Source organism: Physeter macrocephalus, chromosome 2 (genome assembly GCF_002837175.3).
Source record: "Physeter macrocephalus isolate SW-GA chromosome 2, ASM283717v5, whole genome shotgun sequence".
NCBI lineage: Eukaryota > Metazoa > Chordata > Mammalia > Artiodactyla > Physeteridae > Physeter > Physeter macrocephalus.
The window spans coordinates 132,646,678-132,664,369 of record NC_041215.1 but is presented as its reverse complement, the minus strand read 5'-3'; the positions used below and the strand labels follow the sequence as shown (position 1 = coordinate 132,664,369).

Below are 17,692 nucleotides of genomic sequence, written 5' to 3'. Positions count from 1 at the left end.
ATAAATAGGGCTTCCTTGGTGGCGCAGTGGTTGAGAGTCCACCTGCCGATGCAGGGGACACGGGTTCGTGCCCCGGTCCGGGAGGATCCCACATGCCGTGGAGTGGCTGGGCCCGTGAGCCATGGCCACTGAGCCTGTGCGTCTGGAGCCTGTGCTCCGCAACGGGAGAGGCCACAACAGGGAGAGGCCCGCGTACCACTAAAAAAAAAAAAAAAAAAAAAAAAAAGAATAAATAAATAAGCTGAATAGAAATAACGTATGTATTTTAAATTAAAATTAAATTTGCAATACAAACTTTTCCACAAATAAAACCTCAAACCCAGGTAACTTCACTGATAAATGTACCAAACATTGGAAAAAGAAGTACTACCAATTATCATTCCAGAAAATATTCTGGAATATAGATACAATATACTCCAGTAGAAGCATAGGGGATTTCCTAATTCACTCTATGAGACTGTTACGGAGTCCAGGCTCACTCAGCTCGCCACACGACAGGCCAGTAAATAGGGAGACGAGGTGTTCAGGCAAGGAATAGCAACTTTATTCAGAAAGCCAGCAGACCAAGAAGATGACAGACTAGCGTCCCCCCCAAAAATCTTATGGGGTCTGGATACCAGTTTCTTTTACAGAACAGAGAGGGGGAGGAGGTGACGAAGTAAAGTAAGAAGGCCATTAATTTCACAAAATATCTCCTGGCTTGGCCAGCATGGGGGAGGGGATGTGTCAATTTCTTCTTTTCTGCAGCTATTCACAGGTGGGCAAGGTCAGATTGTCTCCCTGAGAGCTGAACAAAGGTCCTTTAGTTTAACATTCAGGCAGAGGGGTAGGGTTCCCTGAGGCAGGCCATTGTGTATGATTATAATAATAAAAGTAAATGAAAAGCAAAGGTTAAAGTAGCAAAGGTTAAAGTAAAAGAAACAGATGGAACGTAGAGTAGGATTTTGCTCTTCCGTGTTACAAGACCATAGAATTGGTCTGAGACCAGCATTGCCACATAACAAAACTAAATAAGGAGTTTGGAGCAGAGAAAGGTTTATTGCAAGGCCATGCAAGGAGAGAGGTGGTTGATGGCCTGAAAAGTCTCAAGCTCCCCGAAGCGTTTTAGCAAAGCATTTTTAAAGAGCAGGTGAGGCGGGGCTGTCACAGGGTACTGTCAGCTTGTGCACAATTCTGTGATGGGCTGATGGTGAGGCAGCAGGGCGGTGTCGCAGGGGTTAAGATTATCAGTCCTTAGGCTCCAGGAGGCCTGGGGGTCTGTGCTCATGGTCTGCGAGTAGTTTTTCCATTTGGTGGGGGGTTTTCACATCTGCAAAACAGCGCAGGAAATTTGCATCAAATACTATTATCTACCCTGGCTTTTTTGTTTGGTTGTTTGTTCTGGCTCATGAAAATCTTTTGTTTGTCATGGAAAGGTAAGAGTGGAATATTAATACATTTCAGTGTAGTTCTGTAATGTCAGGAATTTTTCAAAAACATTAGAAGATGGACTGGAGCTTTTTCTTCGTGAATAGAAACTGAAAAAAAAAAATACTATTATGTAGGTACTTCAGAGCGGAGCTAAAGCAGAGGATATGGGGGAAGGCATGTCCTGGGAAGGCCCCATAGGGCCCTGCTCGGTTACACTACAGACCAATACCCCTCAAGAACATAGATGCAAAAATTCTAAACAAAAATTTAACAAACCAAATTCAATAATATAAACATACATATGTACCATGTAATACATAAAAATATAACACGTCATAACCAAGTGAGACTTCTTCCAGGAGTGCAAGGCTGTTTTAACATTAGAAAATCAATCAAGGTAATTCACCATATAAATAAACTAAAAAAGTAAAACCATGTAATCATTTCAATAGGCACAGAAAAAAATGTTTGATAAAATCCAACATCCATTTCTGATAAAAATTCTCAGGAAACTAGGAAAAGAAGGCAAGTTTCTCAACCTAATAAAGGGCATGGATCAATATGAGAAACCCACAGTTGGGGCTTCCCTGGTGAGGGAAGTTCACACCCCGCAACGAAGAGCGGCCCCCGCTCCCCGCAACTAGCGAAAGCCCGTGTGCAGCAACCAAGACCCAGTGCAGCCAAAAATAAATAAATTTATTTTTAAAAAAATAGTGTTTGGACCATGGTGGAATTTCTAGACTAGATACCAGAGAATCACCAAAGCCTCTTTGGTAGAGAAATGCGAGCTCAGGGTGTGCCTCAGAGGGATCTGGTAGTGACATGCATGATGGGATGGAGAAAGCGGCAGTCCACCTAAAATGTTGCCATTTTAACGTGGGTGACACTTAATGAGGGTCTGACAGGCAGAGAGGGAGCCATGGAAACAGAAGAAGCATTGTCCAGGTGATACTCTGAATTACGAATGATTGGATTCATGGAGAAAAGACGACGTTTCAAAGACAGCTCTGAGGGCTTCCCTGGTGGCGCAGTGGTTGGGAGTCCGCCTGCCGATGCGGGGGGCGCGGGTTCGTGCCCCGGTCCGGGAGGGTCCCGCGTGCCGCGGAGCGGCGGGGCCCGCCTGTGCTCCGCAGCGGGAGGGGCCGCGGCGGTGAGGGGCCCGCGTACCGCAAAAAAAAAAAAAAAGACAGCTCCGAGACTTTGATGCTGGATGAGGGGAAGGATGGTGGTGTGAACAGACCTTTCATTCATTTAACACATATTTATTAAGATCCTGTAATGAGCCAGGCGCTGTTGAGATGGCCGGGATACAGCTGGGTACAAGGGTGAGCCTGCATCCTCAAAAGCTAAACTTCCAGTGCTAATTCTTGGCCAGGGAATGGAACTTTGAGGAATATCCACTGTTAGGAAGAGGGGAATGAAGCACAGCGGGCAAAGAAGAAGCAGTCAAAAGGCAGAAAGAGAAGCAGCAGGATAGAGTGCCTTGGAGCCAGGGATGAGAATCATGAAGAGGAGGCTGCCAAGGGGGCAGGGTGGCCCAGGGAAGACTGATAAGAACTGAGAAGATGCGATTCCCACTGTGGTTTCTTGGTCTAGACCTTCAGCCTTCCAGCTGGTCCCCTGCCTCCAGTTCTTTCCCTACCGACACTTCCTGAACATTTGCAGCCACAGGAATTCGCTATGTTCCAAATACAAATCCCTTAGGCTGGCATTTCCTTTGACTCCTGCCTTGTGGCTTCGTCTATCACTATTGCTGTTCTCAACCTCTCAAATCTTTAGCTGAAGTCAAAATGATTTTCTTCCCGTCGCCCTCATTCGACAGGAGAGACGGCCAGGAGAGCCTAAATAGGCTATTGAAAGAGTCCACCAAAGGTGCTCAAGAGGGCAAGAGAGGAGATTTTGAAGTATTTTTAGTGTACTCTTGTGTATGAGAGTTGGCGCAGACAAAGTAAACACTGAGGATGTTATAAAGGATCAAAGTTACTTGGAACATTTTTCACTGGAGATACACCTGTAAAATGACTCTGTAAGTGCACGGCACTCTTGAAGCCCTATACAAATGTTTCCAAGGTTTAAGTAACTTGGCATTAGCCAGGCCAAATGACAAGCGATCTTTGTACTCTCTACTGCAACTAACATGAGTTGCGAACAGCAATACAAATAAACTTTAAAAAGTGAACAGAATGAGTGGCCGGCTCACCGAGCAGATTCTCGAACCCGCCAGCAGACAAGCAAGCGAGCACTGTCCACCCAACGCGACTCCCGCATTCTCAGGCCAAAAGAACTACATTGCCCACAAGGCCCCGCGCGGCGGGCCGACGTTCCCTCGCAGGGCGTCCTGGGAGACGTAGTCCGTGCGTTCCATAAATCGCTCACGCGCGGTGCCGCGGGAGAGCTGCCCACGCCAACATGGCGGTCCCTGGTAGCGGCGCGTTCTTTCGCTTCGAGTTTTGGCTGGGGCGGGGGTCTGTGCTTTAGGCAGTAAGTGGGGCCTGCGGCCGGGGATCTCGGGAGGGATGAGGGGGACCGAGGCGAGAGGCTGCCCGGGCCTGCCCCGGGATGCGGCGTCCTCCTGGTGTGGGGCTGCGGTCCCCCGCCGCGGGGACCTCTGCCTCCTTGCGCCCCTGGGCTCGGTGGCTTGGAGGGCTTGAGGCCCTGGTCTGACCGTGGAGTGGAGGAGGCCGGAATCTAGACCACGCGCTCGAGGCCACACTTTCAAGTTCCATTTTTTGTGCTTTTCTTCTGAGGAACGGGCTGAAAAGGCAAATAATTGCATTTCAGCGTTTCCTATCGCTTAGGAACTGTGCTAGGCGCTTGGCCTTTCTCATCTCCAGGTGACCCTCCTCCACACTCGATGTGAGACCTTGAGCGGATTCTTTAGATCCCAGGAGCTAATGTTGGGATCACTGGATGGATACATGTTGTAAAGCCCTCGAGACTCCATGATTTAAATGGCAGTGTTTTTTTCCCGGTGAATCTCCACCCTTGCTGTCCGGCTTCGGGGCCATGTACTAAACTACTGTAAAGATTAATTTGTTCCATTTAACCTATCTAAGTGTCATAATCTGGTGCAAGGAGTTTGAGAAGCAGAGATTTTAGGAAGTGATTCATGGTCCCTAGGCCATTGTCAACGCTCAGAATCTAGCTTTGGCTCTGCCACCTCAGCAGATTAGGTGTATTGGTGGGTTTTCTTTTTTCACTAGTGATATCAATATGCCTTTTTAAAAACAGCTATCATTTATTGTGGGCTAAGCCCTGTACCCTAAATGCCTTTCTTTCATTATGTTATTTGATTGTTTAAATGACCCTGTGTGACAGTTGGTATCGCATTTTACTTATAAGAACGCGGGTTAAGTAACCTGCCCACGGTCGCACAGGTAGTGTGGAGCAGGGATGAAAAAATTCAGGTCTTGCTGCCTCCAGAGCCCGAACTACTGTCTATACTTTCTAAAGAATGACTTAAAATGGAGACTCCCAAGTATAAAAGGGAGATGTGGGGAAGTTTTGTTTTAAAAATAAAAACATTTATATAACATGTTATATTTTTTTAAGGGTAGTATTTAGTTTCACAATGTTTGGGGACCTGTTTGAAGAGGATTATTCCGGTGTGTCAAATGATCATTATGGAAAAGGGAAGAAATTAAAGACCAAAGGTTTGGAGCCACCTGCTCCTAGAGAATTCACCAATTTAAGTGGAATCAGAAATCAAGGTGGAACCTGTTACCTCAATTCCCTTCTTCAGACTCTTCATTTCACACCTGAATTCAGAGGTATGCTGTGTTACATGCATTTGGCTGGTAATATGTATCTTCGTATCCACCTGTAACTAATTATGCAGAATCACAAATAGACAAAATATTTTAAATGTGTATTCGACAGTGTGTGTTAATTGTTGCTAATGAGGGACATAAATTGGTAATTCTGCAGAGGAATGTGAAGCTTAAATTATGAATATTTTCTGTGTGATCACAGTAATGTTCAGTAATAAGATAAAAAAATTAAGGCAATGTATTTCTTTTCTAATTCCTATAATTTAAAGTACAACATAGACAATTTTGTCATGAGTGCTAGCCTTCACTATTGTACACCATTTGTATTTTTGAGTTTCTCAAAGTAATAAACACTTAAACCAGAGTCACTCAGTACGGTTATATGCTTCCTTTTGGAGTGGGGAGGGGTTGTCACATTATTCAAACAGTCCACAATCGTTTACCTGAAGTTCTGAAATCTGGAAAACTCTTGACAGCCTGACCTAATAATCTGAACTTGTTTGGCCTGAGAGCTTGACCTGCTGTGAGGCTGTTTATAGTCTTAATTATCTCACTTGGGTGCGCAGTCGTACGTTTGTTACAGGAGTATTAAGTCCTTGATTAATAGATACTGTTTGTCCCAGACTCTGCTGGGGATGTAATGTTAATATATTGAACCCTTTCTTCGTATTACCTTTCTAAAATCTGGAAATTCTGAATTCCAGAGATCCAAGGTGTTAGATGAGGGACTGTGTATAAGGAACAGAAACCCACTCAAAGTAGCTCAATTAAAAGGGAGGTTTACTGTAAGAATATAGGGGAATCTCTTAGAAACCACCTACAGGAAGCCACCCTGACCTCCTTGGACCCTTGATTTCTTGCCCCTATTTTTCTCTACATGTCTGTCCCATTCCTCCTCTGCAAACTAGCTTCCTCCACAATGGTCCTAGTCTCTGTGTTCCCTTGATTTCAGCGTGAAGATTCCTCTGCCTTCACATGGCCCTGATTGGGGGCCCCCAGCTATGAAGCTCCATGACTGTAGCTCAGCTCCCCACCATGTCTCTGTATTCTGAGGACAGACAGCCTGGCGCATCCTGTATCCAGTATCTCATCCCCCTCCCACCACTACCAAATTTAGCAGAGTTTTGTGACATTTTCTGTTGCTTCTAAGCTTACAGAGACTTCCTGCCTCCAGAGACGTAGTGTATAATTACCGTTATCCCCTTCCCGGGGCCATTCTAATGGGTCGAAGTGCATGTGGATTTGAGTGTTGCCTTTTGTCTGTGACTCCATCCACTCCATAGAAATATCCCCCCAGTGCCTTCAGTAGTTCCACCGTTAGAAATTTGGAGCATGAATAAGCGGCTTCCTAGGGAGGTTAAGTTTTTCCCAAGTTTTAGTATAATTGAAGTTCAAGGGCAGCTTAAAGTAGACAAGTAGCCTTAAGAAGAGGGTGAGGAAGGCGACTGTTGGGGAAGGCAGGCAGGTCATGGAGAGCGCCGCTAAGAAGAAAGGGCTCAGAGCCGCGGGCCCCCTTCTCTCTAGCAAAGGGGGTGGCCGGCCAAGCACATGGGCCGACACCTTAGTGTGACTCGCACACTCCTAGTAAGGCGTGGCGCGGGTCCTGAAGCTTATTGAAGAAGGCGTACAATTTGGAAAGGGGAAGGACTGACAGAGAACTGAGGGGAAATTTTTGGAACTTTTTGGAGTCATATTTAAAGGAATAGGACTAGATTCGGTTCCACTGTACTCCCAGGTCAGTGCAGCTGGGAGTCGTGGGAGATGACTGTGGAAGTCCTTGTGTGGTTTTTATGCTTTAACCTTTATGTTTGTAACGTTCATGTGGTGTTCTTCCCAGTTCCTGCCGGGAGCTCAGGCGGAACATAACATAACAGTAATCACGAAGGCAGCGGTGGTTTTCAGTGCAAAAGGCAACACCCATCCCATTCCTTCTCTCCCTGGAGTATATCCGAGTCTCCCAGTAGGTGTTCCTATCTGAATACAGACTTCCCAAAAGATTCCTATACGCCCCGCTGGGTGGCATACCCAGACATTGAATTAGAAACAAATTCTGGAGACCGGCACTGGGTTGCCACCGTCATCTTCCAGGTAAGGTCACCACCATCTGTTATTACCCTCAATGCGGAAAAGATATTTTCATACCAAAATGGGAAGGGCGTTATCTCAGAGTTAAAGGTGCCCCTTCTCATGAAAGAATGGTTGGAAGTCTCACGGGTGGCTTATAAACAAACACATGTGACACTATTATATATTGTGTATTTCCTAGTATTCCTCACGTGGCTTTCGGGACCCACTGCCATAGGCAACAGGAAGCCACCAAAGATTTCTGATGTTACGCTTTTTATAGGTATAATTTTCCTTTTACAGCTCTCCCTTATTGAAACCTTAGCTTCTCACTTTCTAAATAGGGTCAGTGGTTAAAAATAACGTTACCAGAAAGCAGGATGTGTAGGGTAAGGGTGTGAATATTGTCAAGTCATATTTCTGAATCTTTAACTGATTTTTACTTACTGGTGGCCTTGGCTTTCTAGAACAGTTTTCAAAACTGAGATAATGTCATTTACATCTGTGATTCTACTTTTTTGTTTAGAAGCTTTATTTTCTCTTGGCCCGGAAGAGCTTGGTTCGTTAGAGGATAAGGATAAACCTGACGCAAAGGTATTAAAATCTTTGATTCACAGGGGTTTTTTGGAGTACTGAGGAAATGTTTTAAGGAAAGAATTAAGTTGCTTATTCATAGGAATCAATAATTTTATTAATTACCAAATATCTTTATTTTCAGAAAGTGTCTTGGTCTATACCTTACCGTTAAGGGAACTACCCTTCCAACAGAGAATTACTTATGCAGATGCAATGGTGCTGCTGCTTTTTAGACATACCTCTCTCTGCCTTAAGGAGATACTCACGAGTTGTCCGCACTAGCGCGCCAGAAAGTCCGCTTAATGCACTTACTTGCAGCAACAACAAAAAATAAGGGGCCAGTATTCTTTCAGTTTGGTATTCTGGAAGTAAACTGAGTGAGGGATTGGTTTACTGTAAGTGCGTATCCAATCACATGTCTCCCTTGACTGAACATCATTCAGAACTTTATCACTCTCACACTAAAATCTGCACTTTTTTTTTTGGCCACACTGTGCGGCGTGCAGGAGCTCAGTTCCCCGACTAGGGATCAAACTCACGCCCCCCAGCAGTGGAAACGCTGAGTCTTAACCGCTGGACCACCAGGGAAGTCCCCTAAAATCTGTACTTCTATCTTTTTTATAAATTTTTTAAAATACGTTTATTTATTATTTACTTTTGGCTGCGTTGGGTCTTCATTGCTGAGCGCGGGCTTTCTCTAGTTGCGGCGAGCGGGGGCTACTCCTCGTTGCGGTGCGCGGGCTTCTCATTGTGGTGGCTTCTCTTGTTGCGGAGCACGGGCTCTAGGTGTGCAGGCTTCGGTAGTTGTGGCTCGTGGGCTCAGTAGTTGTGGCTCACGGGCTCAGTAGTAGTGGCGCACGGGCTTAGCTGCTCCACAGCATGTGGGATCTTCCCGGACCAGAGATCGAACCCATGTCCCCTGCACTGGCAGGCAGATTCTCAACCACTGTGCCACCAGGGAAGCCCTGTACTTTTTTTTTTTTTTTAAATAAATTTATTTATTCATTTATTTATTTTTGGCTGCCTTGGGTCTTTGCTGCTGAGCACGGGCTTCTCATTGCGGTGGCTTCTCTTGTTGAGGAGCACAGGCTCTAGGCACACGGGCTCAGTAGTTGTGGCTTGTGGGCTCTAGAGCGCTGGCTCAGCAGTTGTGGTGCATGGCTTAGTTGCTCCGTGGCATGAGGGATCCTCCCGGACCTGGGCTTGAACCTGTGTCCCCTGAACGGGCAGGCAGATTCTATTTTTTTTTTTAAATAAATTTATTTATTTATTTGTTTTTGTCTGAGTTGGGTCTTTGTTGCTGCGCACAGGGTTTATCTCTAGTTGCCGCGAGTGGGGGCTACTCTTCGTTGCAGTGCGCAGGCTTTTCATTGCGGTGGCTTCTCTTGTTGCGGAGCACGGGCTCTAGGCACACGGGCTTCAGTAGTTGCAGCATGCAGGCTTAGTAGTTGTGGCTCGTGGGCTCTAGAGCGCAGGCTCAGTAGTTGTGGCGCACGGGCTTAGCTGCTCTGCGGCACGTGGGATCTTCCCGGACGAGGGCTTGAACCCGTGTCCCCTGCATTGGCAGGCGGATTCTTATCCACTGCACCACCAGGGAGTCCCCTGGCAGGCAGATTCTTAACCACTGCGCCACCAGGGAAGTCCAGCCCTGTACTTCTTAATAAGAGTCTTTCATGATCCAGCCCAGTGCTTCTCAAACTCCCCGTGTGGCAAAGAGCCCATTTTTTTTTGTTTTTTTGTTCCCAATCTGTTGCAGATCAGACTTCCATTGGAAAGAATAAAAATGCTGTGGCAATGCAAAATTGCCATCAGGTTTTCTAAAGGCTTATTCTTACTTTAGATATTTAAGTCCAGGCTTCAGATCAGGCTCCAGGCAGCCTTCTCAGGGCCCTGGCCCACAGCACACAGGCAGGAACGGGCGTGGCGCCAGCAGGAAGAAAGCAGCGGAGGGTGCAGCCAGCCCTGTGAGATACTTGTGACTGGAAAATTCCTCATAGGGAGTACGTCTGTAACTGAGGTAGTTTGGAGAAAGGATGAACTATTAGAGACTTGAATTACTGTCAGTCTGTAATTAATTGGGTGGTTTATTAGGGCCTGTTTGGGTTTTAATACTGATCTGTGATATGTCAATATAGCTAAGAATTGTATTGAATTAAAATTTTCAAAGAAAAATGAATCTTCATTCACCCTTTACAATATTTATAAATTTTTTCCCGAGTGAACTAAATGAACTCTAGGAGGTAGGAGAAAATTAGTATGCAGTTCTTTTAAAAAGGCCCAACCAACATTTAAAAGATATTTAGAAATGCATTTTTTTCTCATTCAGGTCCGAATCATACCTTTGCAGTTACAGCGGTTGTTTGCACAGCTTCTGCTCTTAGACCAGGAAGCTGCATCCACCGCAGACCTCACTGACAGCTTTGGGTGGACCAGTGATGAGGTACGAAGGTCAGCTTCTCCAGGGAAAAGTTACCAGCAGTAAAGACTGAACACTGGCTTCATAATGTTCTCTAACTTCTCCTTTAATTTTGTCTTATGGTCTCAAGATATTGTTTAAATATTTACTTCTAATATTAGATAATTACAAACCAGTAAAACATTTTTAGATACTTGGCTGTATCCAAGATTTTATGAATGAGTGTGATTTGGGGTTGGGGGAGAGGGTTGAAGGTACAGGGAGAAGTATAAGAGCTGGTTTTTATAATTTCTACCATTTATATAGTCTAGTTGAGTTATACCACCTGTTACATTAATGGAAATTGCCATTTTTATAGCAAACTGCTTATCAACTTAAAAAGCTGACTGGCAGTAATTCTGTCTGCCTTTATGGCATGCTTGTGTGTTTGAATCTGGGTGTTCCAATTTGAACATTTGCTTCAAGCAAAACAGTGAAACCATTCTCGGCATGTCTTTTCATTTACACTGTCCTGCCTTTCTCCTGACTGTCTTCATTTTCTTCCTGTATCCTACTGTGTGTGGACTTCCTCTTTGTTTTTTGTTTGAGTTCCTAAAGGGTATTTCACTATATACAAACACTAAACATTTGTCAGCGCTAAGACGTGTGTTGTCGATATTGATGAGCTGTTAGTTGTATAAAATCAAAACTAGGTCTGCGGTTTTTTATGGAATAGATGTGTTCTTTTATGTAATAGATGCAGAAATGAAGGTATGGGAGACCATCACAGAATTTAAAGAGACAATGATCAGAATAAGGGTATGTTGCCTTCAAAAGTAAACTGTAAACTCTTGTCTTTTAACCACAAACACTCATTAACTAGATGATGCTATGTGGTTAAAGAGGTGGGGCTTGGGCTTGGCAGTACAATGAGGTATAATGCATTCCCTAAAGAGTGTGTGTTAAGTTTCTGGTGTAGGGCAGGTGCTTAGGGTTAATTCCTTTTTTCTTTTCCTTGTTTTAAAAAAAACCTGCTTTATAGAGATATAATTCTTATGCCCTAAGCTTCCTTCTTTTAAAGGGTACAATTCAGTGGGTTTTTTTAGTATATTCACAGAGTTGTACAAGCATCACTACAGTCAATTTTAGAACATTTTCACCCCCCCAAAAAGAAACCTCATGCCCATTACCAGTCACCCACACCCTGCAAGCCCTTTCCCCTGAGTCCCTGGCCACCACTAATCTCTCTGTGGATTTGCCTGTTCTGGACACTGCACAAAAATGGTATTGTATAATATGTGAACTTTTGTAACCAGCTTCTTTCACTTAAAGTAATGTTTTCAAAATTCATTCGTGTTGTAGTATGTATCAGCGCTTCATTCCTTTTTATTGCCAGATAATATTCTGTTGGATGGGTATGTCACGGTGGTTTGTTTTTTTTTTTAATCTAGTCATCAGTTGATGGATTTCCCTTTGTTTTTGATAATGAGCTTCCTCTCAATTGCTGGCTTCATACCTCTTAAAAAACTGTGAAAACTTTATTTATTGATTGATTGATTTCTAAATAAAATCTTGTAGTAAACCCTCTAGGACTGGACCTGCAGTGGTAGAGAGGGTCTCTGAGGCACCTTTGCCGAATTTGGGATTGTTCAGAAACAGATCTTGAAACTTCCACAAGTTTTCTGTCCCATCAGAACCAGTGATATTGGAGAAATTTATATCATCTAGTGTCTTGTGTGTTAAAAACTAAGAAAAAGATCCCGAGTCCCACATGTTACTCCAGCTTTCATCTCCTTTATCAGCTTCTCTTCACATGACACTTCCCTTTAAAGTCCTCGTCCCTCTCTGCCTCTACTTCTGCGCCTTCCATGTGCTCCTCTACCTCCTTCCTGCCTTCTTGTCAAAGTCACTCGTGGCATCCTCATGCCAGGTCCAGGAGCCGCTGCTCGTCTCTCCACGGCCCTCAGTAGTGGCGCCCACCACCCCTCCGCCGTTCCCGTGACCTCGCTCTCCTGGCTCTCCCCTTCCTGGCTCTTCCTCTGGTTCCTGTGCTGGTTCTTTCGTGTTTTGTCCACTTCTAAGTGTTGGTGTGCCCCTGGGCTTTGGGTTTATAAGTGGTTCTTTGGGAGTAGTTCAGCCTGTTCACATACAGTTGCATGATTCATAGATTGAAGCAGGTTCCATCAGAATTTTTCTCAGTAGCACTGTGTTCGTCTTCCTTTAGTTGGTCTGTATATCAAAGCGGTAAATTCTAGTTCTTTTCAAATGCTGATAATTCAGAGTGTTTATCAGTCCCTCTGAGCTGAGATTCCGCTGTGCACCCACTGCCTGCTCTTAGAGACTGCTCTGTGCCTGTGTGTCCCTTCTTCCCCAGTCCTCGCTGCGGCGCGGCCATGCGTATGGTGTCCCACAAAGTAAACGCACTTTCCTGTTTTCAAGTGAACTGAGTTACATGTACACACTGAACACCGTCTGTTTATATTTTCATTTTGTAGTAAAAGTAAAAATAGGTGGTGATCTCTTACCCTGCTCTCAGCTTGTTTAGCATAGTCATCCTTACATTTGATCGAGGCTCACCTTTGGATTTCTAGATAAGTCTTGTGTTTTTAAACTAATATCACTTTAAAAATCTGTTTTTAAAAATCTGAAGCACAAAATTACATTTAAAAGTTACCTGTTTTATAGGAAATGAGGCAACATGATGTACAGGAACTGAATCGAATTCTCTTTAGTGCTTTGGAAACTTCTTTAGTTGGGACCTCCGGCCATGACCTCATCAATCGTCTATATCACGGAACCATTGTTAACCAGATTGTTTGTAAAGAATGTAAGAATGTCAGTGAAAAGCAGGTGAATATGCAAGAGTATTTTAGTAATAAGTTAAATCATAAATTATAATTCATGCAGTTAAATCTGTGATCTATACCACATGAGGATTAATGTGTTTATTACTAGAAATAACTTTATCAGTTTTTTCTTGTACTCTAGCTACACCCAGTTTATAAGTTTATAATCCAGATTTCTCCATGTAAACTGAAAGAAGTAGATATCTTAGGATGTAGCTTTAATCTTTTATTTAGTACTCTAATATTTAGAAAGTAGATTTGGGGAGTGTCTACAAGTAGGGACCAGTGACCTTATGAGAAAAGCCAGTATCATCATGGTTGGTGGTTGGAATATTATAAAGGAAGTTACTTAGAGAAGTAATAAAAATAGAGAATACTGAGGAGTGTTTAAATTGACAATTAGATCTGTAATTAAATATTGGATTTAGTTTATTGATACCCCTCAGAAAGTTCATTTGTATGTGTGTGCTTAGGTTTAAATATTATTTATATAAAGCTATTATAATCCTGTTTAAACTAGTGTAACCTTCAGTTCTTTGTCATAACAGAGATTGCCCATTTCATCTAATTGGAAATTTGCTCATATAAATATAATAATCACTACTTGTGCTACAAATCTTATATAGCAAATGATTTCATCACTGAAGAGTTGTCCTTTAATAAAAATATTTTTTTATGGCAAGAGTTATAGAAAGTTTCTGTATTTGACTATATGAGTAAAATTATTAAATGCCATTTTCTAAATGTTGCATTAATTGCTTTTTTAGAATATATATGTATATATATTTCTATTTTTTATGAAAGTGTTGGGCATAAAAAAGACTTTTTGGTCCTTATTGCCTATGCTAATAGAAGGTTTGGCCAGCCTAGTTTGGAAATATTAAAATGTTGTATGTCTTTGGATTACTGTATGATTGACCAGTATAATGTAATGATTCACAGAGTAATTTCAAAACATAACGTATATGAAGGCACGTTATAAATTACAGACATTAACTTTTCACATATTTATATTATAAATCATATATGAATGTCACTTTTATTACTTTAGATTTCCACCTTGAACTAATTAATTAGTGCTATTATTTTACAATCCCCATAATCCCTTAAGGTAATGCTGTTGTACAGACATACACACAAAATTATAAATGTGCTTTAAACTTGTCAAATTGTAACTGTGTGTTACTAGAAATATGTTGTAATTCAAATGTACTTTTAGTAGAATTGGCAGACTCGCATTTTGCAAGATACACTCTTAAACTTCGTAAAAATACCTTTGTATCCAGGCTCAAAATAATTTTCTTCTTAAACCAGCCCTAGCAGAAGAGGAGGAAGAAGAGTTTACGTTAGAGAGTCCAACCCTGGCCTTGCCATGCCAGCCTAGAGACTAAGGCAGCACTAATAACCCTGCACGTATACTCTTCTCAATTCATGTATTAAATGGTTTGTCTTATTTCCTGCTAAAATAGGTTTCGTTGTATCTACAGTGAACTCGTAAACTGGTTCCTGATATATTTTAAACTAAGTTATAGTTTGGCTTAGAAAGAATAATTTGTTATGAATTTCACAGTATCAGGAGATCTATACCTTCATATATAGAAAAAATATATGTTTCAGAAAAAAATATATCTGATTATTCCCATTGTATGTATGAATTGGTGATGTGTTTGTGAACCTCTGTGGAATTGTTTTTTCAATGTTATATTCATGTGTATTTCAGGAAGACTTCTTAGATCTCACAGTAGCGGTCAGAAATGTATCAGGTTTGGAAGATGCACTCTGGAACATGTATGTGGAAGAGGAAGTTTTTGACTATGACAACTTGTACCACTGTGGGACTTGTGACAGGCTGGTTAAAGCAGCAAAGGTAAAGATAGATCCCTGCCTTTTCTAAGGGTGCCTCCTCAGTGTTTGGTAGCAGGAGGGTCTGTCAAGGGAAGTCAACTTGTATGAAGTGTCTTGAAGATATACATGAAGTTCTTAATTAGTACTAAGGATTGAAAAGACATTTATATTATATATATATATGTGTGTGTGTGTGTGTGTGTGTGTATGTATTTTAATTTTTTACAGTAAAGAATTTTTTTTAAGCTTTCAACCCAGCAGTTCTCTCGCAGAGGCTGTGTGTGTGTGTGTGTATGTATTTTAATTTTTTACAGTAAAGAATTTTTTTTAAGCTTTCAACCCAGCAGTTCTCTCAGCTTCTTTTTCTCACAGGAAAAAATTATTTGTACCTCAATGTTTCTTAAATAAACCTTTTTTTTTTTTTTTTTTTACAAGTTACCATTATGAAGAAGGCAATATATTTTTATTTCTGCCAACCAGGAAGCTTGTTGAGCTTTCCTTTTTTTGGTCTACCACTGTACAAATGGCTTTCTTTATTTTCACATTTGCAGTTATTTTACAATATTGATGTGTATATATTTCCTCCCTGACTAGCAAATCCAACATGGCCTTTCCTCCTCCCCCCGTTGGAAGTACGTATCTTGCTAATTACTTACAGGGCTTGACAGAGCTTGCCAGGGTTTCTCTTTGTACAACAGAGCAAAATACTGGAAAAAAGGAGGACAAGATTTAAGCAAGTGATTTCTTTTGCAGTGTGACATCAACTGGGCTGCTATTATTATCTGCAGTAGGAACTATTTCACTGCTGGCAGATGATATGACAGGCTGTTCATTAGCGTGATAACCTTGAACTCAGTTGAACCAGTGGTTATTGAGCCCTGACTTAAAGAAATACCACTAAAGATGTATCTTTGCAGTTACTCTGTTAAGACAAAGTGTTAGCACTATTCCTAGAGCTGACAATATTGAATTTTCCAACAAAGAAAATGAGGGTTGATTTAGATAGCACACAGCACTGATTTGGATCCTGGAGATTATAGGTGAAAATGTAATTAACAACGATAAACCCCATGCCTGTAGCTTTCACAATAGGATTTGAAACCAGGGTGAATTTTATATTGTTTAATATCTATTTCCATCTAGCCTTTGCCCCTTTATGAAAACCAAAGAGAGGTTTATTTTTTGCTTATTTATTTTGTATTTCCTCTTTAGTGTTACAACTACAACCTAATAAAATAAATATAAAATTCAGAGGATGAAGCATCTTGGAAAGACACTTAAACACATTCTTAATTTTGGTTGACCTTAATTTGCACTTTAGTAAAATAAGAACCTTTTGTTAAACAAAAGCAATTCTTGTATGCACCTTTTCTATCGTTGGTTTAATTCTTTTTCAATGGAAATATTTTGATCTTGATGCTTTAAAAATTGCCTTCTAGTTGCGTTAGATTTATTGCCTTCCCAGGCTGGGCTGGGCTGCGTTTACCTAAATTAATGCACATCACCTTGTTCTGAGCAGCCTTTCTTTCCTCAGCCACATTATAGTTGAGTTAGTCACTTTTTTTGATGTTTTTTTTTTCAGCTGGTTTGAAAATCTGCCATGTTGTTAGGTTGCTGTATTTTCATTGAACTTTTCTTTTCACCCACTAGATTTGTAGAATTGTTTTTAAATATATTTTTAGGAATGTTAGATGTTTATGATTGTGGATAATTTTAAATATGGGGAAGGATTCTTCTTGCTTCCTCACATGCCTTTAGTGCAAGGGGATTGAGAAAAGCTGATGCCTTTTAAATAAAAAGTGGCTCAGTTTAGTGTTTTGTTTTAAAGCAAGGCATTAAAACAAAAAATATCTTATTATCTGCTTTTAAGAGCTGTAAAACCCCAATCAGTGGATCTCAACATTTGAAGATTTAGAGTCCTTTTGAAAGTCTAGTGAAAGCTGTGGCTCTTCTCCCCAGAAAAATACATGTACACATACAATTTTCATATAATTTCAAGGGTTCAGATCCATTGAAACACATCCCCAGGTCACAGGTTAAGAGCTCCGGTTCTTCAGTAAATAAGAACTGTGTGTCTGCTAGGTAAAGTAGACACAGCGACCAAGGGGGAAAGTGAAAGGTGAAAGGCCAGGGCTCGGGCAGGAAAGAAGCACTATTAGAGGGGCTTCCCTGGTGGCACAGTGGTTAAGAATCCACCTGCCAATGCAGGGGACACGGGTTCGAGCCCTGGGCTGGGAAGATCCCACATGCCGTGGAGCAGCTAAGCCCGTGCAGCACAACTACTGAGCCTGTGCTCTAGAGCCTGCGAGCCACGACTACTGAGCCCATGTGCCACAATTACTGAAGCCGGCGCTCCTAGAGCCCGTGCTCCGCAACAAGAGAAGCCACTGCAATGAGAAGCCCGCGCACCGCAACGAAGAGCAGCCCCTGCTTGCCGCAACTAGAGAAGGCCCGCGTGCAGCAACGAAGACCCAACACAGCCAAAAGTAAATAAATTAATTAAATAAATTTTAAAAAGAAAAAGAAGAAGCACTGTTTGGACTTCCCTGGTGGCGCAGTGGTTGAGAATCTGCCTGCAAATGCAGGGTACACGGATCCGAGCCCTGGTCCGGGAAGATCCCACAGGCCGCAGAGCAGCTAAGCCCGTGCGCCACAACTACTGAGCCTGCGCTCTGGAGCCCGCGTGCCACAACTACTGAGCCTGCGCTCTAGAGCCCGCGTGCCACAACTACTGAAGCCCGTGTGCCTAGAGCCCAAGCTCTGCAGCAAGAGAAGCCACCGCGATG

General features: G+C 42.4%; 1 protein-coding gene across 7 annotated transcripts in view; it reads left to right on the top strand.

Moving 5' to 3' along the window:
• The first annotated feature begins 3,815 nt into the window (after positions 1–3,815).
• Positions 3,816–17,692, top strand: part of USP40 (ubiquitin specific peptidase 40) — a 97,446-nt gene continuing 83,569 nt past the window's right edge. For 6 of the 7 annotated variants that reach the window (XR_008619321.1, XM_055090599.1, XM_007103190.4 and 3 more), the window contains exons 1-6: positions 3,816–3,891; positions 4,963–5,180; positions 7,771–7,838; positions 10,147–10,260; positions 12,901–13,065; positions 14,782–14,928. Coding sequence is in view for 6 of the 7 variants with exons in the window: in XM_055090599.1 (XP_054946574.1) it covers positions 4,982–5,180; positions 7,771–7,838; positions 10,147–10,260; positions 12,901–13,065; positions 14,782–14,928 (693 nt within the window). In the remaining variant the exon portion in view is untranslated. Of the gene's footprint in view, positions 3,892–4,962; positions 5,181–7,770; positions 7,839–10,146; positions 10,261–10,989; positions 11,035–12,900; positions 13,066–14,781; positions 14,929–17,692 lie in introns of those variants that run through there. The other variant, XM_055090602.1, reaches the window with a different exon arrangement.